Raw genomic sequence first — 25,514 nt, 5'->3', positions numbered from 1 at the left:
GCAGTAAACATTAAACAGACAGGGCAGTAAACAGTTAACAGGCAGGGCAGTGAACAGTAAACAGACAGGGCAGTAAACAGGCAGGGCAGTAAACATTAAACAGGCAGGGCAGTAAACATTAAAAAGACAGGGCAGTAAACAGTTAACAGGCAAGGCAGTAAACATTAAACAGGCAGGGCAGTAAACATTAAACAGACAGGGCAGTAAACAGTTAACAGGCAGGGCAGTAAACATTAAACAGGCAGGGCAGTAAACATTAAACAGACAGGGCAGTACACAGACAGGGCAGTAAACAGTAAACAGGCAGGGCAGTAAACATTAAACAGGCAGGGCAGTAAACATTAAACAGACAGGGCAGTAAACAGACAGGGCAGTAAACAGTAAACAGGCAGGGCAGTAAACATTAAACAGGCAGGGCAGTAAACATTAAACAGACAGGGCAGTAAACAGACAGGGCAGTAAGCATTAAACAGGCAGGGCAGTAAACATTAAACAGACAGGGCAGTAAACAGACAGGGCAGTAAACAGGAAACGGTGCAGGCTGGATGCAGGGACTAATTTCCCCGTAAGGCGTCAGACAAAGAGTGTCAATTGGCTTCAGGGCTGAAGGAGTAAATCTTTGGAATTGTCTTGCTGGTGGTATCTGAGATCTATATGATGTGAGAATGAAAGAGGGGTCAGAGAGAGGAGAGAGGGGGTGTTTGTGGCAGAAACAGATGCTTTAAGGTAAGTCATTCTACACATGAATTGGTGACTGAAGAACTAGTAACATGAGGAAGCATATTCTACCGTTCTCAACCTTTTTGAGCCGTGACCCCCAAAAACCTAGGCTGGGGTTCGCGACCCCCCTCACTACCCAACCCAACGACAGTGCGCACGCGTTCACACACTTATTTCACTCACTCATTGAAGTCGTTTTAAAGCTTTATAATACATAAAATCATTGGTATGGGAGATTTAACCATCTATGGAGAAATGCTTTTTTTGCTTTTGTGACAATCATCCCCCGACCCACCAAAATAACCCCCAGGTTGACAACCACTGTTCTAGCAGAGAGAAAGAACATACAGTACAAGTTCTCATTGCATTGGATACCATCTAAATGGTAGATCAGATTACATCAGTCTTGACGCACACTTGAAGGGTATTCTGTAGACTCAACCAATGTTATTCTGGCCCTGTAGAGGGCACCGTGGCACGGTGACAGGGCACAGTGTCAGATAAAAAGGAGCTGCAAAATGTAAGGTACAAGTTATCTAAATACGTCTGTCTGTGTATGTATACAGGCTATCTAAATATGAAGTCTGCTGTGTTATAACTATATGTAACTAAAATGGAAATGTATATGAATATATTAATAACTAGTGATTGTCCAAATAAAGGCTAATGTAATTGAATTTTTCTCTATCAATCATAATCATCATCATCATCATCATCATCATACAATAATAATAATAATATTAATAATTACAGTTTTTGCAGTTTTGCAGTCTTTGGACTTGTCCATAGGTTGCAGTGGTGTACTAAGGTTTCTCCTCACTTGGGCCCACATTTCGGTGAAAGTTGCAAAGCCGTATAGCACGTATGCCTGAAGAAGATCATCAATGCTGTAGCCTTCAGCATTCAGATAATGTGGCGTGGGTCCTGGTGATAAACCTGGGGGTTAATTAGTGTATGATGAAACACTGATGTCACTGATTGGTGCTTTAACATGTGTGAGGATTGGAATGAAGCCAGATTATTGACTTTCAGAGAGAGAGAGAGAGAGAGAGAGAGAGAGAGAGAGAGAGAAAGCGAGTATTGATAATCTGAGTGTTTGTAGAGTCCTGGAGAGGTCAAGCAGCTCTCATCTTTGATCTCTCTTGCTCTCGCTCTCTCTCTCTCTCTCTCTCTCTCTCTCTCTCTCTTTACCAATGACCAATTAACCAATCACTAGGCCATGGGAGAAACCCTGCTGAAACCAATATAATGAAGGGGGCAGAAACTGAATTCATAGTAATTTACACCTAAGATGAAAGCTGAACATTGCATTTAAATGTGATGGAAATGTGCACTCACTTCTATTCTTATACTAAGATCTGTCTTGTCTTATATCTTACTCAGCTTTCTGTACATATTCACCACTTTAACACCTGAGTTATTATACCGTATTGTATATTGTTTTTGTCTTTATTTTGTTGCTTCTAACAACAGTGTGACTTGACAAGCACTTCAGTTTTCACATTTCTTTTTCTAGTCCTGCACATCTTTTCTGTTCTTTAGTTGTTGTTTTTAACTCCCAGTCTCTATAGTCTCCTTTCACTGTGCTCCATAATGTGGTTTTACTGCTGAATGGTTTTACTGCCACACTGTGTCTGAACGTAGTTACTGCACTGTCTAGAATATTGTAAAAAATTGTTGAACTCTACTATCAGTCAGGTAGCCTCTGACCATAGCAGAATAAAACTGGTTCCAGAATCTGATAAACATTTGTCAGTTTTATAACAGAGGTAACAGAGTGGACCAGGACATCAGGACAGGCTCAAAATATGTTTTATTGCTGAAATTACACATAATACAGCAAATAGATATTCTCAGCAATTGGTTTTGTAACTTTTATTAGAGTAAGCACAAAGGAATCCCTCAAAACTACACATCCTTCTTCCATGTTATTTTCAAGTTGAATCTATGAATCAAGAGCTGAACACAGTTAATAATAGGTGGGGTGGAAACTGAATTGGTTGATATTTTGTGTATAAATTATATGCTTAAAATAGCCTATACATCAAGCACTATTATAAGTGAATATTTGATATAATGATTCTTCTTATTTAAAACTGATTCAGTAAAGAACATTTTGGGGAAAATGGCAAAATGTTAGCCTGGGAGACATGAAATGTACCACAGAATCAGAAATCTATTTATCAGTTCACATTAGACTTAACTAACTACAACAAACTATATTGCTGATACACAAGCAAGGACCAAGCAAGAACACAAAATCAAAATAATCTGTCTATTCAATGATTATTATGTTTACGCTTTTAGCTAGTGCTATTTGTCACTGGTAAACAAATAGGTTAAGTCTGGAAGAGGTGGAGTTGAGGCGCTCCCGCTCCTGAACCTCAGCTAATTACCAGATATTTAACCAACCCCCAATACTGGCTCCCACCCATTTCCAGTGTTGGGCAAGTTACTTTACATTAGTAACTTAGTTACAGTTACTAGTTACTGCTCTGAAAAGTAACTCAGTTACTTTAAGTTACTCGTTACTTTGCAGGTAACTAGTTACTAGGAAAGTAACTTTTGAGTTACTTTTTTTTTAACTCAATTCTCTTATTAATGCACACACATTATTTTGGGGTTGCTGTAGCACAGTGTGGGACAAGACAACTGTCAAATTTGAGCATTGTACCCATTATCACTACGACGAAAAGTAGTGGAACAAGAAAACACAACATTTTAGGCATTGAGGCATATTTATTATTGCCTTCAAAAAGTAGCCAGTACACTTTTGGCAGTGTATAATTAACAACTGTATCAGTAGTCTATAATATCCTGGCTGAACAACATAAACACCGTGGTTACCGTTTGTAAAAGCGGAGTGCACGCCTAAACCTAACCTCCCCCAGACCCTAACCCAAAACCATGAGGTGTCGGACTCGTGAGGTATCGGACTCGTGAGGTATCGGACTAGGGGGCAGTCCCCAGCAGCAGAGCCCAGCGCTGCCTGCAGATAGGGACAGAGCAGAGCCTCAAAGCAGCCGCTCGTCGCGGCTGCCTTTAATAGCAGTTCATCTCCAAAAGGCAGGAGACTTGCAGGCATTTTTCTTCCCATTTCATGACAACGCGAAACACACCGTGAACACCCTCCAACGCGAGGGGAATCTGTAAGTGAGAGACGAGTGCTGTGCTTGCCTGGGTGCAGCAGGGCACTGGTGACAGACAGCCTGAGAGAAGCGAGGAGGAGAGGGCTCCATGCTGCTGACTCGCCGAGCGGTGTGAAGTGAACACCGCTTACCGTACACAACACAGCTCACGCAAAATGACCCGTTTCACTATCAGAATTTGGTCCAGTAACATTAGAAAGTATAGAAGTGCCGCACGATTAGCCTACTTCCTCATCAGACCGCCGTCAGACTCGCATTTTCCTCTCTAGCCTCGCTGCTGTAGGTCCCGCACAGAATCGTGAAGTAACGAGTAACGAGCATGTTTAAACCGCAATAATTGTAAGTACGTTACGTTACTGATGAAGTAATTCGTTACAGTACTCGTTACCGCAAAAAGTAACTTAGTTACTGTAACGCGTTACTTAATAACGCGTTAGTCCCAACACTGCCCATTTCACACCGTCTCCCACAAGTCCCACAGTGGCTCCCAAAGTTTCCACAGTGGCCCCCGCCATTCCGAAAACACCGGCACCCACGCTTTGCACTGACTCCACAAATTTCATGATTGGATTTCTCTCTTCAGCTGTGTTTCTCGCCTCGCTCTCATGCTTTCTGCTTAACTCTTGTTGTTCCTCCTCTACCTCTCTATCATGCGCTTCCTTTAATACTTTCTTCAGGTTTTCTATCTCCTTTTCTCTCTCCTCTCTCTCTTTCTTTTTCTCTGTTTCTCTCTCTTCTCTCTCTCTTTCGCTCTTCTCTCTTTCTTTCTTTTTCTCTGCTTCTCTCTCTTCTCTCTCTTTCTCTGCTTTTCTCTCTCTCTTCATTTCCTCCTGTTTCTCCTTCCTCTCAATCTCCTTCTCTCTCTCATGCAAGGCTGCCTTCCTCAGCTGTTCTTGAGTTGTTTCTATGAGTTTCTTCTCGCGTTCCTCTTGCTCTTTGCGTCTTTGCTCCTCAAGTTGTTTCTCTGCTTCTCTCTCTCTCTTACTCTCTGCTATAACTCTATTCATCTCCTGCTCTCTCTCCTTGTTCTCCCTCTCCCTCTCAGCCTGGGCTTCCTTGTTTATTTTCCTCAGCATTTCTTCATATTTTTCCGTTAGTTTCTTCTCCAGTTGCTTGTGCTCTTTGCATCTTTGCTCCTTTGTCGCCTTCAGAATTCGTTGTGTCTCCTTTTCGTTTGCCTTCTCTGCTTTTTGGAACATCTTGTGGGTGTAGTGGCTTCCTCCGTTCTTCTCAGTTATATTTCTGATCTTGTTGAGCAGCTCGGTGACCTGGGAGCTATCTTTAATCTTATTGTTGAAGACATGATAATGGCCGTTACATTTGGCCACGAGTATCTGCAACTCTTCGCTCTTCTCCAAGAAGTCTTCAAATGAGGTATCATCATCAAGGTCGTCACCACGAGTAAAGAGGACCATGCTGTATTTGTCTGCGTCTTCTCCAAACATCTCCTGAATTCTCTGTACCGAGTTCTTCTCTTCTTCTGTGTATCGGCCCACCCCGATCACTACCAAGAACACATGGGGTCCAGGAGCAGCAAAAGTAATGGATTGGGTCAGATCTTTAAGTGTCTTCTTCTTGTCATACCTGGTGTCATACACGCCTGGGGTGTCGATAACAGCAATGTTCTGTCCATCCACCACACCTCTTTGCTTAGCACAGTCTACAGTCAGAGAATGAGCGCTGCACTTCGATTCAAAGGCTTTTCGCCCCAGAATGGTGTTTCCGGTGGCACTCTTCCCACTTCCGGTCTTCCCGACCATCACGATCCTGAGCTCCTTATTGTTGTATCTGGGAGGTTCTGAGGGGAAGAATGAACAAAATTAACTCATAATCAACACTCTAAGTACTCATATTATTTTGTACCATACACATTGCTTTGAGATGGACAAAAGATGTATGGTGAACAGCCACTGAGAGAGGAGGTTATATGGTGTCACAAACATGTAATAAACCAAATACTGGTTTAATGTATAGGGAAAATGTAGACGTAGGATAAAATATTCCTGCCCTCTTATCAAATATTACTTATATTTATAGTAGGCTATCAGAAAATGTTTTAGAACCCTTTTAGAAAGCTTCTCTATAGCACCAAATGGCTCTGTAAAGAACCATGAAATGTCCCAAATTAGCAGTATCGGAAGAACATATAAATAATGGCGCTGGGTTATTTACCATTGATTAACTCCCCCCCTCCCTTAATAAATGTTGTTCCTTGATGATAAAAGATTCTTTGCAGTCTAGAGGAAATAAGTTGCACAGAATGTGATAATGAATGCATAGTTATCAAGGAGAAAACACGCACATCCAAGTCCAAAGTGGGCAGGTGCCGAGCTCAAAGGTGAACAGACAGTAAACAAATAAATAAAAAGCTTGCACACTCAGACAGGCATCCAACCGTTTCTCCAACATCACACAATCAGAGTGTCTGAACAAGACCAGGACCTAAACCACTGACAATATAATCACCTGTGCTGTTCCATACTCTCCCTTGTCTAATGCAAAGTCTTCTATTATCAGAAAACACTGGCACGTCGTCTCCACGGATCCTTCCCTCAAAGGCCCTCTTGACCACCCTCCACGGATCGTCTTCAAAAGACCCCTGAACCTCCGTAACATGCTTGTGAGAGCAGACTGTCCACCCACTCCCCCACCTACTCCACCCACTTTTCTACCCCCAGTAGAACCGGGTAATTATAAGTGCGGCAATTGCCAACAATGTAATTTCACACGTAAGACCAGCACATTCTACCATCCACACACAGGGAAAACTTTTGCCATCAAACAAATAATTTCATGTAAAACCTACAACGTTATTTACATGCTCAAATGTCCCTGTGGACTTGCCTACATAAACATCCAGACCCTCAAAAACAGAATCTCAGAGCACCGCAGCAACATTAGAACCCATGACCCTAAAGAGCCCTGTGGCTGTTCATTTTAGCCTCATGGAACACTGTGTAGCCTCCCTGAACTATGTGGGTATTGAACATGTCCAGCTCCCACGGCGTGGTGGTGACATCAACACTCGTCTTCTGCAACGTGAACTGTTCTGGATGTACACTCTGGACACTGTGTCACCTAGGGACCTCAATGAGGAAATGGACATCTGCCCTTTTTTGTGACCTCTTGTGTACTACACATAGCCAGTTTTCCTGTACTTTTGCATTGATTCTGTTGTGCTCGTAGAAGCTGGTTTGGTTATGAAATATGATGATTAATAATTATGAATTATTAATATTCATAAATGTATGAGATTTGACAGAAAATATTGTATTCTCTGTAAGATTAGGGGCACCAGTGTGGATAAGGCCACACACCTGTCTAAAAGTCCAGTTAGTCCAGTTCCACATATTCTACTGTTCATACTGTAATAGTATTTGTGTTCAGAGAGACGAGATGAACCTGGGCAAGTCTTGATTTAAGAGATGCAGACGCTAGATGTGGCCCATCATCAAAGGCCACCAGTTACCCATCATTAATGTAAAACCACAACATAATACAACTTGAAGTATTATTTGTTAATGAACAATATGAATACATTCATTTATTTACTTACCATGTTTACTGGCCATGTTTGGGAGTGTAGAGATGTGCTGAGGTGCTGGTAGATGCAGAATGCAGTTCCTCCCTTCACATGTCTCAGTTTATATAATGTTTTCATGGACCAACCCATGCCCATATATGGGTGTATTATGGGCAGCAAGTCATTATTAGTCCATCCTGTTCACCCCTCCCTTTAGTATTTACAAGAAGTGGCTGCAATTCTTTTCAATTGCAGAAAATACCGCCCATAATCTCCCTTGTTACAATAATAATGGAACTACATGTGTAATACACACATAGGTTTTTCTATGGGGGGGGGGGGGGGGGTGTTAGCCTGGTAAAAACCACCTTGCTACTGTGGCCTCACATTCAGTTTTGCTCCCTGAATCAGTTATCAGTTTGGACTTCCAGCTGCAATTTCCTGGAATTACAATGTAACCCGGTCAATCAGGGACTGCGTCGTAGTTGATGATGTAACAGGGCCAATCTTGGCAAAACACTAATAAGGTTTTGGATTAAATATTTGAAAAAACAAAAAATATATCTCCAAAAGTAGAGCTTCCCATGAGGTTAGATTGGGCTGAACCAGTCAGTGGCCAATTCAGCCCTCCTCTTTTTGAGGCTAATGTGGGAATTGTATTATTTTGAATGGCGATGTATGTACTGCAGAATCTAAATCTATCCTATAATAAGAATGAGAAGTGTCCGTGTGTGTGTGTGTGTGTGTGTGTGTGTGTGTGTGTGTGTGTGTGTGTGTGTGTGTGTGTGTGTGTGTGTGTGTGTGTGTGTCTGTGTGTGTGTGTGTGTGTGTGTGTGTGTGTGTGTGTGTGTGTGTGTGTCTGTGTGTGTGTGTGTGTGTGTGTGTGTGTGTGTGTGTGTGTGTGTGTGTGTGTGTGTGTGTGTGTGTGTGTGTGTGTGTGTGTGTGTCTGTGTGTGTCTGCACCATGCAGACTGAAGTCCCTGTCTCCGATGAACTGGTCACAGACCCCTGTGTAGCCGTTGAGGCCACCATCACCACACAACAGGGAGAAACCAGCAGACTGACCACAGAGTCAGCTAGGAGAGTCCTGATTAATGCAAAGCAGGCTGAGGTCAGGCAGCACTGGTGTGGACTTAGACTGCAGGGGAAACTAGCGTGTCTAGGATTTGCTGACCATTCAGTCTCACACTCAGTTCTTAAGAACGCTGCGGTTGGTGAGGACATTTTAAAGTTTGCCATCAAAACGAGACTGCAAGTGCTACCCACGAAATATAATCTGTCTACCTGGTACCCCCACACTCACAATCCATTTTGTTTGAGCCATCCAGATTCACAGCACCATCTAGAATCCACAGCACACATAACGAATGGATGTCATGCATACAAACAACTGTACATTGCTCGCCATGACCGTATTGTAAATATTGTGTCTGATGCAGTCCATAACATCATGCCTGCTAGTGCAGTACTGTATAAGCACAGTAGAGTGGTACCAGAGTGGTTTGGGTCTGCCTGTGATGTCTTTGCTAATATCCCCAATACACCCGACGCTGTTTTTGTTGACACCAGCCATAAGCAGGTGCTGATGCTAGAGGTAGGCTGTGTCTTTGACCTGTACATGGACCAGGCATTCCAAGACAAATATATAAAATACCAACCACTACTCGAGACCATCACGAGCCTAGGTTATACCTGTAGATACAGTGTGCTTATATTTGGAAGCCTGGGACATGTACAAAAATGCACCATGAGAGGCCTGCAGATTGCTGGCCTGACAAGGGCAAGAGCCAAACAAACTGTCAAATATTGCTCTGTCTCAGCAATTATTGGCAGTCTAGCAGTGTGGAGAAGGAGGTGCTATGTGTATCCATAAGTACTCAGTATTAATTGACCCTGATATATTTGTTTCCCTGCTTATGAAATGTAATTTGTGGAACCAAATAAAGTATTTAAAATGTGTGTGTGTGCCGTGGGGAAGACTCTCAGGTGGGCGCGGCTATATTCTCTGGCAGCGTGTGGTGTGTCACAATGACTCATGTGGAAAAATGAGCGCAGGTGGCCCCGGCCCTCCCAAAAAGAAAAGGCTTTGTTCATATAGTAAACAGTGGGAAGAAAGGCATAAGTTGGTTAAGCCCGTGAGTGGAGCAGTGTCACGAGCCTTCTGCACACTTTGTCGAAGGTGTGTATCATATTTGTGTGTGTGTGTGTGTGTGTGTGTGTGTGTGTGTGTGTGTATGTGTGTGTGTGTGTGTGTGTGTGTGTGTGTGTGTGTGTGTGTGTGTGTGTGTGTGTGTGTGTGTGTGTGTGTGTGTGTGTGTGTGTGTGTGTGCGTGCGTGCGTGCGTGTGTGTGTGTGTGTGTGTGCGTGCGTGCGTGCGTGCGTGCGTGTGTGTGTGTGTGTGTGTGTGTGTGTGTGTGTGAGAGACAGAGAGAGAGAGAGAGTTGAGACAGCTGATTGGTGCAGTCAGTGTCTGTGTATTTTGTGTGGTAAATGAGGCTATACTACATAATACATTACTAGTTTTTGTCGGGTTTGGGGGGGGGGGTTTGGTCCGACTGTCCCGTATTGCTGGGATGGAACGTTGGCAACCCTAACGTGTATAGACAACAGAGGGACACACAGAGAGACAGAGGGACAGACAACTTCAACTTTATTATGTAGATAAATACATTGGATAAATAAGAACAGTAATACTTCCGACCGGTAGAGGCAGCAATGTGCCGCAAGGCATCTTGTCTGCCGGAAAGGTAGAAGAAGGAGAAGCTCGCTAGCAACATTAGCAGATAGCAAGTGGTAATTTTGAAAACTATCAGAAACAGCGTTATCTTTATGATCTTTTAATAATGTTAGTAGACACATGTAAATGTATAGATCCCCGTTATGAGGACAGTTTATCAAAATCATGCATATTTCAAAATATGATTTTTGAGGACCGGGGTCCAGCCAGCACAGCGACCATTCTAGCTGATGCAAGCCGACTTCAGAGCTGCTCGCCTGAACACATTTACGTCCGTGGTACTGGGGCGAAAAACTGGTCTGTGCGGCTCTGTGGTGATTAGCTAATGTCTTCAGCATTGTGATTATGATTTAATTCATTATGGAAGGTAAATGTTGGTTTAACAGATGAAAATAACAATTCCCTGCCATACATTTAAAGGGCAGACCTTTGGACTCTACAACTTTATGTAACGTGACACGAGATTGCACATTTCAATAAAGTATAAGTGTGTCTACTAACATTATTAAAAGATCATAAAGATAACACTGTTTCTTGTAGTTTCCTATTGATCTACGGCTACGTTGCTAGGCTAGCTAGCCTGCCTTGGTAGCAACTGGCTGTGCTGTTGTTGGGATCTGCGGGTGCTTGTGTGAATCAAAGAAGCCACGCCCCGTCTTTTTTATCGCCTCTTTTACTTGAAACGGGGCCATAATTTCGAAAACGGAGCCCATGAGAGCATGAAAAAGACTTGAAATTGTTGATTCAGACCATAAACTCATTCGTAAAATGTTTATTTAAGACAGGCCGAGAGAGAAGTTGGCAAATTTTTCCATAAAGGCCAATGTACGTGACGTCACCTCCGGACCGGCACGTGGCGCCCCCCTGGCCATTCGAGAGAATGCAATTTCCGCAGTGGCTTCGTAAATTCACCACAACTTTTACCCACTGGTAATGTCTCAAACTTTTTGAGGCTTACAATTAGTCAGAGAAGACCCTAAATTACATTTCAATTCGGTTTCCAGGGTCTTTAATTGAAAATTGATTAAATTTATGTTTTTGCCATAAATCAATGCACTGACTATACCCTAAAATGCTGTGATATAAAGTCTGGGTGCTTTTTAATAAGTTGTGAATTGCAGATTTGAAGTAGTCGATGAGGTTCTTTGTCAGTGAATTTTGCAGCATGAATGCAAAGCGGACCAGTTCTGGTATTGACTGGCCATCGATCCCGATGGTCAGTCCATATCGCTGGTTGAATTCTTTTCAAATACCTTCATCTGGTTGAAAGGATGGCGTTTGGTTGATTTACTGTAAATAAGCTGTATATTAAAATGAAACAAAAAGCATTGAGAGGTGATTTCCATTACATTACACCTTCCCATGCCAGAGATAAGCCAGAGGGTTTGGCAAACACAAAACAAATATTGGATTTCTTGTAAATGGGATGGCTTCCTTTACTGCTGTCTGGCTGCTATCCCAGTTAAGAAGATATTAAGGAAAGGTCACTTGCATATCTGATGTCCATTAGACATTAGATATTAGACATAGGATAGTGGGTACACATACACACCAACTAGGCACACACTGTTCATGAAGCACTGAGGTGAATCCAGATGAATGACATTATTATATGAATAATATAAATTATTATTCTGTTCAAATTCAATGAACTGCGGACCACGACGCAGTTAATGTTTTATTCACATGCTGTTACAGGCTTTTGATTGATTGATGTCTTTATTGATGCAATAAAACAGGATTGCGCAGGACAATACAAAGAATATGGATAAATATAAAAACAAATAAATATAGGATAAAAACACAATAATTCACGCCTTCATCTATAGTAGGTTAGACTACTGCAATAGCCTTTTCTCTGGTCTTTCCAAAAAATAACTTAGGCAACTTCAGCTCATTCAGAATGCTGCTGCTAGAGTTCTAACGAAGACTAAGAAAGCTGATCATATCACTCCAGTTCTTAAGTCCTTACACTGGTTGCCAGTGTGTCATAGAATAGATTTTGTCAGAAGGAGCTGATGCACACCTTCAATCTCTTGGCTGATGAAAAAGGGGATACATCAGGTTTTAACCTGATGAAGGTCGATAGACCGAAACGTTGTTAATTAAAGTTTTTTTTTTGCAAGTAATTGACAGTGTGCGGGACTCCTCTTTATTTCTCTCATAGAATAGATTTTAAAATACTGTTATTAGTCTATAAATCACTTAATGGCCTAGGCCCAAAATACATAGCTGAATTGCTCCCACGCTACGAACCGTCTAGAACTCTTAGGTCAGCAGGGTCCAGCTTATTAACTGTCCCTAGGATCAAATCAAATCATGGGAAGGCCGCATTTACCCACTATGCTTCTGCTAGCTGGAACAAATTGCCTGAAGACCTCAGATCTGCCCCAACCTTACTTACTTTTAAAAATAGACTAAAGACTTTTATGTTTACCGTCGCTTTTAACTGCTGACAGCTGTTTCTCAATCACTATTATACAATTGGTTTTAAAACATAGATGATTGCAATTACTGCTAAAAGCTGCAGGTCTGGGGGATGGTTCCGTAATAAAGAGGACACCGTACCCAGACCTGAGTTTTATGTGTGTGTAGTCATGTTTCTTATATAGTATGTCGGGGGACTAAATATAGATCAATTGATTTATTCTATTATGCAAACCCAATGAGTCCTCTATAAGTTTTTTGCTCTTTTTGCAACTGCTGCGCCTGTTGCTTAATGCACTTTTTATACTCTTTTTTAAAGTTTTGTTGTGATGCTTTTAAATGTCAATTTTATTCTCTTCTTTTATTCTTTTATTTTCCTGTCAACCATTTTATGTGAGAGAGAAGCGTCTGCACATCCACTATGCAAACCAGGTGCTAGACTAACAAGGACTTTTTTCCTTTTCAACCATTTTATGTGAAACACTTTGAATTGCCTCTGTGTATGAAATGTGCTATACAAATAAACTTGACTTGACTTGACTTGACTTGACTTGACAATAAAGCCCTAGAACTTGTTTCCATTGTGGTCCTTTGCATAAGACAAGTGGAGTGAATGTATCTGTGCAAATGTGAGCGTGTGTGTGTGTGGGGAACATAAAACAAAATACACTATGGCTTCATACAAAAAACAGCAGCCTACTTCACACACTTCATACCAAAAAACAATAGTGCCCACATCAATCACCCAGTCATTTGATGACTGAATGATTGCGGAGTCATTGATACAATGACAATACAACAACAACAAAACACTTCACACATCAAAATAGACCTGCTCATCAAATAGCAATGACCCTACAGAGGTTCCACTGCTTAAAACCAATACAGGAGGCAGAAATGTAACAGATTATGAACCGTTTTGCAGCCTGTTTTTTAATGTGGTCTTGAAGGTTAACCTGGAATTAAGTAGCTTTATACTTTCAGGCAGGCCCGGCTCCAGACCCATATTACAGAGGGGGCATTTCACTAACACAGACCACACCATCGTTCGAAACAGAATTAATTTATTGTAGTTTGAGTGTTTGGGTGCAAGTCGTAATGGGGTCGGGGTGCGGATGATGTTGATGATGTTCGACTAGTCAGGAACCCGGGGGGTCGAGACTCAGGGTGGGGGTAACGTCTCCGGTGAAGCGCCTCTTACGTTTGGAGCGCGGCTTCACAGGGATGGAGTCCCGGCTCCATCGGCCCCCCCGTGGTTCCTGTGGGCAGAGGATAGAGATTCAAGGTTATGCAGATGCCAACAGTGGCCCTAGCTAACATGTTTTAGAATTGTTGTGGGAGGAAACCGGAGTACCCGGGGAAAACCCACGCAGCACGAGGAGAACATGCAACTCTGCACGTGCTGCCCGTAATGAATTAAATTAGGGTTGGGCGGGAGGGTTGTTACATCTGGTGCAAACAGGGTTTGGTGGGATTGTGGCGTTATATATAGGCTACAGTAGATTGGGTTGATTGAGCCCAGGTGAATGGATTGGAGGAGGTACAGGTGATTACATTTACATGGTGATGAGTGACAATGGTGTGGTCTCATGTTCCTGAACCTCAGTTATCTTCAATAACTCCATTTCACTAACACAGACCACACCATCGTTCGAAACAGAATTAATTTATTGTAGTTTGAGTGTTTGGGTGCAAGTCGTAATGGGGTCGGGGTGCGGATGATGTTGATGATGTTCGACTAGTCAGGAACCCGGGGGGTCGAGACTCAGGGTGGGGGTAACGTCTCCGGTGAAGCGCCTCTTACGTTTGGAGCGCGGCTTCACAGGGATGGAGTCCCGGCTCCATCGGCCCCCCCAAAAGTACTTCAGATGGCCATGTGCGCATGGGCTCTTCGGACGTCTTCGAGGTTGTTGTGGATGTATGTGTGGTAGGCTTGGGAAGACCAGCGGCCCAGGATTCTGACGGTGTGGTCCGGGAGGCCTTGTCTGGATGCTGTTGTTGCTGCGCCGATTCGGAATGAATGGCCGGAAAACAGATCTGGAGAGATTCCTGATTTGAGCAGGACGTGACGGAGGTGATGGTGGAACCAGAACCGTGTGGCGACTCGGCCTGATTCGGTCGTGAACAGAGGATCGTGGGGAGAGGAGTGTTTTGCCAATCTTCCGTTGATGTAGTTGATGATTGGTTCGTAGGGACTGAGGAATGAATTAAGGCGGAACAGAAACACTGGGTGAGAGAGGCCGACTTGGTCGGTCTTGCTTCTTTTCAGGTTGTACCTCAGTGTGTCGGGTGAGTGGACGGTGATGTCGGACAGACTGGCGTGCTGTAGGGGGTTGTACTTGGAGGAGTTGGTGGTAAACTCTGAGCAGCGGAGGAAGCCGAAGAAGGCCAGGAGAAACATCGCTTCAAGGGTGGAGTCGATGGCGGGAGTCGAGTACCCTGCACGGAGAGTGAGGATACACCTGGTGAGGAGGTCGGTCGTCAGGGGAAGGCGTTTGGGAGGAAGTCGAGGCTCGGCCTTTCAGAGGCCTTTGATGAGCATGGTGACGTGGGGGTGAGAGATGGAGGCTGCAGGTGCTCCGGTGAGTAGTTTGATGAAAAAGTTTATGCCGCTGAGGTAAACTTGGATGGTGGAGGTTCTGATCCTGAGAACTGTGTGAGCGTAAGTGATGAAGCTGGTGACGGAGATGGTATTGACGGACGGGAAGGGGAGGCGATGGGCGTTATGGAATGCTTTGAAGGAGCACCAGCCAGAGTAGTATGAGGACAGGGTTTTGGGGGCTAGGCTGTTCAGTATGAATTGTTGCGTGGAGGCCACCAGGTGGAGGAGCGGAGGATTCAGGGGAAGATGGTGGTCGAAAACGGAGGGATCGGTGTCGGGTGAAGGTCTGAGTCGGGTGCCAAGGATCTGAATTTCTGGAATGAGAAACGGGAGAGGGAGTCAGCGATGGAATTACAGTGACCGGGAATGTGGGCGGCACGGATGATGAATTGGTGTTGTGCAGAAACCAGGGTGAGTCTGCGGATGAATTTCATTATGTCCAGTGATTGTGAGCGTCCTTTGTTGATGATGTCGACTGTGCTGAGGTTGTCTGTGTGAATGAGTATGACCTTTGTTGACCATTCGTGCCCCCATAAGATTGCTGCAATAATGATGGGGTACAGTTCCAGGAGTGCGGAGGATGGTGTGAGGAGGGACACCTCCGGTGGCCAACCGGAGGCGAACCAGCGACCGTTGTAGTATCCGCCGAAGCCGGCGGAGGCTGCGGCGTCTGTGAACAGCTGAATGTCGTCTGGCTTGGTTATAGCGTCCTCGTAAAAGAACGAGATGCCGTTCCACGACTCGAGAAAGTCCCGCCACAAAGTGAGCTCCAGCCTACACCCGTCGTCTAGGGTGATGTAGTTGTGGAGGGATGGAATGGTGGTGGCAAGAGACAGCAGGTGGGAGATGAATGAGCGGCCTTGGGGGATAATGCGGCTGGCGTAGTTGAGGTGCCCGAGCAAGGACAGGAGCTGACGCTTAGTGCAACGGCAGGCGAGGAGGTGGTTGGAAATGTAGAGGGAAATGCGGTGGAGTTTCTCGGTCGGAAGGGAGGCTTGGAAGGTGACTGAATTCAATGTGATTCCGAGAAACTCGAGGGACGTGCAGGGTCCTTCCGTCTTCTCCGGGGCCAGCGGAACCCCGAGCTGGAGGAAGACGGACTTGAGGGTGGAGAGGTCTTGTGCAGGGGGAGCTGATGGTGGTGAGACTGTGAGAAAGTCATCTAGGAGGTGGACGATGTATGGGATGTGGTGTTCGTTGGTCAAGATCCAGCATAGTGCCTCGGAGAGAGTGTCAAATATTTTTGGGCTGCTTTTGCAACCGAAAGTGAGGCGGACGGCGAAATAATAAGACCCCTTCCACAACACTCCGAAAAATCTCCAGAATTCTGGCTTGATGGGCAGCACCTTGAAAGCGCTGGTTATGTCGGCCTTCGCCAGCCAGGCACCACGGCCGGCGAGGCGGATGAGTTTGATGGCGTGGTTGATTGTGTGGTAATTCATGGAGAAGTCCGGGCTGGGAATGAGGCTGTTGATGCTAGGAGTGGATGAGTTGTGGGGGGAGGAGAGGTCGATGATGAGGCGCTTTTTTCCAGAGTATTTCCGTGTTGCTATTCCTATGGGGCTGATGCGGTATGTGATGAAGGGAGGGGCTGGGAATGGGCCAATCATAAATTTGTCGGCCACCTCCTTGGCCAAGAGCCTGTCTACTGTGTCTGGCTCGGTGAGGGCCGACTGGAGGTTGTGGCAGGTGAATGATGTGGTGGGAGATGCCATGATGCCCGGATGAAAACCAAAAGTGAAACCATGGGTGAGGAAGTGAACGAACTGTGGGTCGGGATGGTTCCTTAAGGCGTGTGTGAGTGCTGTGATGTTGACCGGGGTGCTGAGGTGGTGGCCTAGTCATGCTGTATGTGTGGTTGGACTGTGAGGGCAGGTCGGTCTTGAGTGGGCGCCGCCGCAGTATGAACATGTATGCAGGAAGCGGCACCCTGCTATGTAGCAACCTTGGCTGTTGAAGTTGTTGCATATCATGCGGCCCCCTTGATACAAAATGGGCCGCCCCTGTTTGTCCGATCCCCCCCGTGAAGTCGGGCCTTGGCCCTGCATGAGTGGTTTGGGAGTGATGGAGGGAGGAGGGGCGTTGCTGAGCCGTGAGAAGACTGAGGGGGTGGGAGCGGGAGGGGCCGTGGGACGAGGTAGTGTGGTGGCGACGACGCAGATGGTGGCTGGGTGGGAGGGTGCCCCGCACAGAGTGCAGTTAATGGCACTGCGTGCCGCAAACACCCTGCAGTACAGCTCTGCATCGAGTGTGCCCCAGTATGTTCCCTGATTGAACTGTTGCAGCCGGCCTGCTGCCTGGGAAGCGAATAGTATGTGGTAGGTGTAAAATGCTGTTCCCCCGAAACGCAAGGCCAAATCCAAGATGGTGGAAAGGTAGGCGTCTAGTTCGGCCCTGCGCTCGGGGTACACTGCGCATATGGTGTCTCTGAACAGGGAGAAAGAGTAAGCGAACTCAATGGAGTTTAGCTCCCTGGAACGGGAAGGCCTGGGAGGTTTGAGCTGTGAAAGGCCGAATGCCGTGAACAGTTCCCGAGGGTGGGTGGCTTCTGCGGTGGAGGGTTGGAGGAGTGTGGCGAGGTCGGTATATGTACCTGACAGAATTTGTTGCCTGAGTGCGGAGGAGACCGGGGAAGGCGTTGCCTGCTGGGGCTGAACGGCCGGAATGGCGGTGGCTAGGGTGTAGGGTGTGGCTTGGGCGGGTCCAGCGGACGGATGGACGGGTGCGAGGAGGGAAGGAAGGACAGACATGTTATTAAATACAATGGGGTGATGGGGGAGGGTTGGGGGGAGGGGGGGGGGGAGGGTTGGGGGAGGGGGGAGGAGGGTGTCGAAAGGGGTAAGAACAGGAGGAAATGAGCTGATGATGATGTTGGGGGCCGTGGTGGCTGTGGCAACGGAAGCGGACGCTGCGGGTGGGGGCCGTTGGTGTAACGCCGCTGTGGCGGGCGGAGCTAGCGGGGCTCCGGAGCCGTGGGCAGAAGGAAGAGGATGGGAGGGGAGGGGGGGACGAAGGGACGTGCGTGCTTGGGTGACTAGTGATTGCTCTAACTGTGGGAAGGTGGAGAGCAAAGCTGACAGAACCTGATATGCATTGGGGTGATGGGGGAGGGTTGGGGGAGGGGGGGGGGAGGTTGGGGGAGGGGGAGGGAGGGTGTCGAGAGGGGTAAGAACAGGAGGAATTGAGCTGATGATGATGTTGTGGGCCGTGGTGGCCGGGTGGGGGGGGCGAATGCTGAGGGGGGTGGGGGGGTACAGAGCCGCGATGGCAGGCGGAGCTAGCAGGGCTCCGGTGTCATGGGCGGAAGGAAGAGGATGAGAGAGGAGGGGGGGACGAAGGGATGCGTGTGCCCGGGTTGCTAGTGTGTCTTCAACCTGTTGAGAATTCAGGGAAGACAGAAAGTTTATTAAGATGTTGGCTGTATTGGCAGAGGGATTTGCTGTGGGAATGGGTGCTGATACGACCTGGCCTGAAGCTGCAGCAGTGTGGTGGGCGGTGACGTCACTGGGAAGGTGGGAACGTTGGTAGGGTGTCGGAATGTTTGCCGGTGGCACCAACCCGGAAGTCCAACGCCGGTAGAGGGTTGCCTTGTTGTCAGACCGGACGTATGGGATCCCTCTGTCTCGGAGTGCCTGTTGGAGGCGTACGACTGTCCAGCTTGAGATGGTTTGTTGGCGGGGAGAAAAGCTCTGTGGCGAGGCGCCGGCGGAGCTGTGTTGAGGCTGGGGGGACGGGCCAGCGGAGCGGTGGTGTCGAGGCTGGTGTGGCGGGCCAGCGGAGTGGTGTTGTTGGGGCCGGGGGGACGGGCCAGCGGAGTGGTGTTGTTGGGGCTGGGACGGGCCAGCGGAGTGGTGTTGTCGAGGCTGGGACGGGCCAGCGGAGTGGTGTTGTTGAGGCTGGGACGGGCCAGCGGAGTGGTGTCGGGGTTGGTGTGACGGGCCAGCGGGGAAGGTCGCTGATCGGCGGCCGAGCCGTGGTGGTAGGCTGGCGGTCGTGCCTCCTGAGCGGTGGCCAGCTTGAGAAGAAGGGCCAGCTGGCGCGCCGCGGTCGGGTGGTGGGCCGGCGCTACGCCTCTCGTGGCGGCCGCCTCTCATCTTCGGACCCCGGCGTGTTGGTGGAGAAGACGGGGGTGACCGTGCCCGCACTCGTCTGTAGGGCGCTGCCCGCCTGACCACCCGGTTTCGGCCCCGGGACTCCCGTGATGTTGGAGTGGGAGACCTCGCGGAGCTGGTGGAAGCGGAGGGGCTTTTCTCTCTTGGAATCTGCCCCGGCGCCAGAGATGCGCGGGACATCTGAGACTCCGTCTCCGTGATGGGGCTGCCGAAGAGGTCCTCGTCGGACGCCAGGAGGAAAAACTCCCCTTCGCCCTGCTCTTCTGCCATGGTGAGCTTTTTTCTTTACTTTCTTCTTTCTCTTTTCTTTGCTAGCTAATTCTGCCTTTGGTGGCTGTGGATCTGATTTGTCGTTTCGTTTTGAATGTTATCTGTTTTCTCTTCGCGATCAGGTTTGTTACTCTGATGTATTGTTACATCTGGTGCAAACAGGGTTTGGTGGGATTGTGGCGTTATATATAGGCTACAGTAGATTGGGTTGATTGAGCCCAGGTGAATGGATTGGAGGAGGTACAGGTGATTACATTTACATGGTGATGAGTGACAATGGTGTGGTCTCATGTTCCTGAACCTCAGTTATCTTCAATAACTCCATTTAATTAGCTTGGGGGGGGGCAAGCTACCCAACCCCAAAGAATGGGGTTTTTAATTTTTCATTCATAAGAACAAAAACAAGTTCAGACACAGGAAGAAGAAAAAAAAACATTGTTATCAACATTCCAACACCAAAATGTGGTGCTGCTGTACCAGCCACATAAGGTGTTCATATTATGTGCTTATACGAGGTGTTGCACATGGTATACCACACAAGTGGTCCATGAGAGAACAGCTGGGCAAGTTACTTGTCGCTTTTAACCTCGTCAAAGTAAGCCAGGAACGGGTCCCATGATAGTTGAACATTTGTTCAGTGAGTTGGTCTTCAGGAACCTGAGTCTCTCTCCATACATCTAACTGAGACCATGTCCATCAGCCAGAGCTGAAAGGAAGGTAGAGATGGGAATATCTCATTTTAAATTACTAGCTCACTCAGCATTGCAATCTGGGTTTGCTAAACCCTGATGTCATCTGCTATTAATTTATGTGTTTACTTTTGCTACTAGGACATCCAAGCAAGTTCTGATAGGGAGCAATGCCATTGGAGCATTGGACAAACACATTTGCATATTTCTCCCAGCATGCTTTGTTCCTTACAAACTTTTGACAGGAAAGTAACCAAATTAAATAAGTGGTGGATGGAAATAATCATTAGCTTATTCTTAGTTAAACATGCAGTTTTGGAACATTCAATAAAGACAAATAAAAAAAAGACTATGACTGGAATACAGTATATACCCATCACATCAATATCCGTTTCAGTGTAGAATGGTTAGTTCCTTGCTTGAGTACTACACCCCAGAACCCCCCCCCCCCCCCCCACCCCCCACCCCACCCCCAACGCCGGGCCTGCTTTCAGGGAGTCTGTTCCATAAAAGTGCTGCAGAATATAAAAAGGTACATTTTCCCATTAAAGATTTAAATTAGAAAGGAAATATGTTGGTGGAGCTTCATCTGGTGGAGTAGCTGTGTATGTCACTGACTTTACAGAAATAGTCAGTGAGGTAGCGTGGAGCCTCCAGTTTAAAAATCCTGTGGACCATACACAGTTTGATTTGAGAGACCCTCTCCTCCACTCTGACCTACCTGAGGCTGAGGAAGTGAGAGGGGAGGAGGTGGGTTCTGGGGTGTAGGCTCAGGATCACCCTTACTAGTTTGTTTTGGGAAGTCTGCAACCTGTTTTTAAGTTTCATGGTCATGGCTGTGAACCAGGAGGAGCAGGTGTACTCAAAATGACATTGAATCAGAGCAATGGCACTCAAACTCATAATGTGGATGCATATGAATTCACTCACAAAGTAAAATTAAAAAAGCAAATAATTTTGCACTGTGACATTTTGGATATTATATTTGACATTGTTACACTTTTTCTTTTTATTCATTATGCCTCCGCCGGCGATAGCCAGGCCGGAGGCATTATGGATCCGGGTTGTCCGTCCGTACGGCCGTACGTCCGTCCGTACGAGGTTCATTAACGCGATATCTGAGGAACGCCTTGACGGAATTTCATCAAATTTGCCTCAAACATTGACTTAGACTGAAGGATAATCTGATTAGATTTTAGTGGTCAAAGGTCAAAGGTCACTGTGACCTTTCCAACACCATTTTCAAGCTTGTTAACACGATATCTCAGGAATGCCCTGATGGAATTTAATCAAACTTGTCTCAAACATCGACTTGGACTCAAGGATGAACTGATTTGATTTTGATGGTCAAAGGTCAAAGGCCAAGGTCACTGTAACCTCTCAAACGCCATTTTCCAGCTTGTTAACGCGATATCTCACGAATGCCTTGACGGAATTTCATCAAATTTGCCTCAAACATCCACTTGGACTCGAGGATGAACTGATTAGATTTTGGTGGTCAAAGGTCAAAGGCCAAGGTCACTGTGACCTCTCGAACACCATTTTCAAGCTTGTTAGCGCAACATCTCAGAAATGCCTTGACGGAGTTTCATCAAATTTGCCTCAAACATTGACTTGGACTCAAGGATGAACTGATTAGATTTTCGTGGTCAAAGGTCAAGGTCACTGTGACCTCACGATCACGAATGCCATTCCCAAGTTCGTTAAAGCGATATCTCAAGAACGGCTTGATGGAATTTCTGCCAATTTGGCTCAAACGTCGACTTGGGCGCAAGGATGAATGGATTACATTTTGGTGATCAAAGGTCAAGGTCACTGTGACCTCTCCAACGCCATTTTCAAGCTTGTTAACGCCATATCTCAGGAATGCCTTGACGGAATTTCATCAAATTTGCCTCAAACATTAACTTGGCCTCAAGGATGAACTGATTCCATTTTGGTGGTCAAACTTCAAGGTCACTATGACCTCACGAACGCCATTCCCAAGTTGGTTAACGCAATATCTCAAGAACTGCTTGATAGAATTTCTTCTGATTTGGCTCAAACATCGACTTGGATGCAAGGATGAACTGATTCCATTTTGGTTATCAAAGGTCAAGGTCACTGTGACCTCTCAAATGCCATTTTCAAGCTTGTTAACGCAATATCTCAGGAATGTCTTGATGGAATTTCTTCGAATTTGCCTCAAGCGTCCACTTGGACTCAAGGATGAACTGATTACATTTTGGTGGTCAAAGTTCAAGGTCACTGTGACCTCACACACCCAATTTCCAAGCTCTGTAACGCAACATCACAGGAGCGCCTTGACGGAATTTCTTCCAATTTGCCTCAACTGGCGATTTGGACTCAATAATGAACTAATGGCGGAGGCATAAGTCCGCGTTGCGGTCGTTCTAGTTTTACAGTATGTAAAGCACTTTGATTTACCTCTGTGTGTGGGCTATACAAATAAACTTGCCTTGGCTTGCCTTACATGTGTCAAATGGGTGGTTGGTCACTAAATGTAAAAAACAAACACACACACTAAAACATTTTTGTATATTTTGTAATGTAAAATGCATCAATCTGGCAAAATGAAGAGGCTAGATCTCTGAAGAACACACATCACATGAATCTCCTCTTTATATTGTGGCTTTACAATGACCCAAAAAATTGGCTTCTTATATATTCTGCATACAGCATTCAGTCAATTCTCTCCTACTCTGAATTAAGAACATTCACATATCCAAAAACAAAGACTGAACTGATATATCTTTGGAGGACTCTATCTCTCTCCATTTATTTAATGACCAAACACAGCAGCACAGCAGGGAAATCAATGGACAACCTTATTTATACTGCTGTAGCTTATATAGCCTATTCAGAATATCAGCAAATGAGCCCACCACAGCCTCCGAAAGACACGCGTTTCCCAAAAGCTTCTTAGCGCTAAGAAGCTTCTTTAACCCTTCTTAAGGCCCCCTTAAGAAACAAACGCGTTTCCCAATTGCTTCTTAGCCTAAGATGATCTTTCGTTACGAAGGCATGCGTTTCCCAAAAGCTTCTTACCTCTAAGAAGCTTCTTTGACCCTTCTTAAGGCTCCCGTAAGAAGCCAACGAAGCCAACGCGTTTCGCGATTGCTTCTTAGCCTAAAATTATCTTTCGGTAAGAAGGCTGCATTTCCCAAAAGCTTCTTAGCGCTAAGATGATCTTTCGTTAAGAAGGTTTTGTAAGAAGGGTCTGGGGCATTCTTAACACCTTCTTAATGACGAAACATTGGCAGATCCAGCCGCGTCAGGCAAAAGGAGATACTTGTGTCCACTGTTCCTCTTGTGTTTTTCCCTTTTTCCTTTCTTTCATGCACCCTTTAGTGTTTAAAATTGGGGAACACTTGAAAATCTCCCCTGTAGGCTATGTATGGTTACTTGTGTTTTAAATGTTTTACCGTAAGCTATATTCCTCTAATCAGAATGGATTCCTTTTATAATAAGAATGTTGTGGATTTATATAGCACCTTTCACAGAACCCAAGGTCGCTTAAATTCTGTAGTGTTTCTCGCAATTTTGTTGTATGCTGTGTATATAAAGCAATTTGAACTGCAGTCCATGTCTGAAATAAATAATGTTTAATAGAAGAAGTTCTTGTTTAACATGACCACGATTAGGTTATTCTACAACAGTGTTTCTCAACCACTGGGTCGTGGCCCACTGGTGGGCTCAGAGTGCCATCTAGTGGGCCACAGAGGACCTCTCACATCAAGATGGTGGACAGCTCCAGTTAAGATGCTTCTTAAAGTCGAGCTGAGCTCATAAATGACTTTTCTTTCTTTTAGTTCAAATACCTAGGTATGCAGTGCACCTATTTAATAATGTATGCAAACAAAATCACAAAGTCTAATTTCTTCAGTTTTTCACACTTTTTTTTTCAAGATTTCATTGATAACAGTAATGTACAGTTTGCTGACGTCACCCAGTACTATCAAACTTCTACCCCATTTCAACCAATCATATCACGACATGCAGCTGTCAATCAAATCTTCATTTCAGGATAATTTTCTCTTCCAAATGAAGTAGAAAATGGCGCCTAGTGCCTGTCATCTGGCAGAATTTCTATCCCATAAACTAACTACCGTAAATTCCGCACTATAAGGCGCACCGGAGTATAAGCCGCAGCAGCAAAATTGCCTGTTTGTTACATATATAAGCCGCACCGGACTATAAGCCGCAGGTGTTTTAATATTTTTTTTTTTTTTTTTTTTTTTTTTTTTTTGTGTTTTAATGTTTAATTACCATATGTAAGGGTTCATGCACAGAGGGGATTGTCGGGAAAGAGATGGCTGTTTGAGGAAGCTCCCATTTTTTAACATTTCAACAAAACAACATAACACAACACCACCTGTGTTTTTTTTTACAGTGCACACAGTGTCCGCGGTGTGGTGAAAAGAGGGCAAGAGAGGAAATTAAAACAGAAGTGGATTTATAGTTAGAAAGAGTGCTAAAAAAGAGAGATTTTTTTTTTTTTTTTTTTTAAATCCATAGATAAGCCGCACCGTTATATAAGCCGCAGGGCCAAAAAACGGGGAAAAAGTCCACTTATAGTCCGAAATTTACGGTACTAACTTGGCCAATTGTTAGAAACATGAACACAAAACAAAAACTATAATCTCTAAGAATGCAAAGAAATGTAACTGGCTCGTTAAAACGCGCATTCCAGGGATATCGTATTTACAGAAATAGCGTAAAAGGCGCGCGCTTGAGAGCGTTTGAGAGCGTGGTTGTCAGGGGTCTGCCCTCAGAGATTCCAGGCGGGCTGGCAGCACCCATTCAACGGATTGTCCGCTCCCTCCGCACCAAGCAGCTGGCTGCCTGGTACTCCGAGGATCCCACTCGCGTAGCATGACAACACGTTGAATCCCACTCGATTTGGGGGTGGAACACGCCATGATTGACCAATGCCAAAGCCAGTCGACAGAATTGTCAAATCAAATCATCGACATGATACTATGACCCGCCTCTCAATTTGTCATCTCAGACAAATTATGTTTTCAAACACGTTTCCCGATTGCTTCTGAGCCTAAGATGATCTTTCGTTAAGGTTTTGTAAGAAGGGTCCGGGGCGTTCTTAACAACAAAACGCTCGCAGATCCAGCATACCTTACCTACCTATTTATGTGAGCTCAAATAGTCCTGGACTCTTATTACTTTTAAGTTCATGTACGTGTCTTTTACTACTTTTAAGTACATTGTACGTGTCTTTACTACTTTTAAGTACATTGTACAGATCCCTTGAGGTGTGTTTTATTTTA

General features: G+C 45.5%; 1 protein-coding gene and 1 long non-coding RNA gene across 2 annotated transcripts in view; both read right to left on the bottom strand.

The window, feature by feature from the left end:
- The window catches only part of LOC310795041, a 664,395-nt gene extending 656,495 nt beyond the window's left edge, over positions 1-7,900 (bottom strand). The window contains exon 1 of the long non-coding RNA XR_014553596.1: positions 7,852-7,900. This is a non-coding gene — a long non-coding RNA (uncharacterized lncRNA). The remainder of the gene's footprint in view (positions 1-7,851) is intronic.
- Positions 4,292-7,468, bottom strand: LOC310794469 (GTPase IMAP family member 4-like; the record flags this gene model as incomplete). Its single annotated transcript, XM_083656458.1, has 2 exons — positions 7,426-7,468; positions 4,292-5,667 (listed from the first exon to the last, which is right to left on the bottom strand). Exons 1-2 carry the CDS (start codon positions 7,439-7,441, stop codon positions 4,292-4,294), a joined length of 1,392 nt encoding a protein of 463 aa, XP_083512584.1. The 5' UTR covers positions 7,442-7,468.
- Positions 7,901-25,514: the final 17,614 nt, after the last annotated feature.

Source organism: Poromitra crassiceps (genome assembly GCF_964638095.1).
Source record: "Poromitra crassiceps genome assembly, chromosome: 20".
NCBI lineage: Eukaryota > Metazoa > Chordata > Actinopteri > Beryciformes > Melamphaidae > Poromitra > Poromitra crassiceps.
The sequence above is the reverse complement of the archived record's forward strand: the minus strand, read 5'-3'. Positions and strand labels throughout refer to the sequence as shown.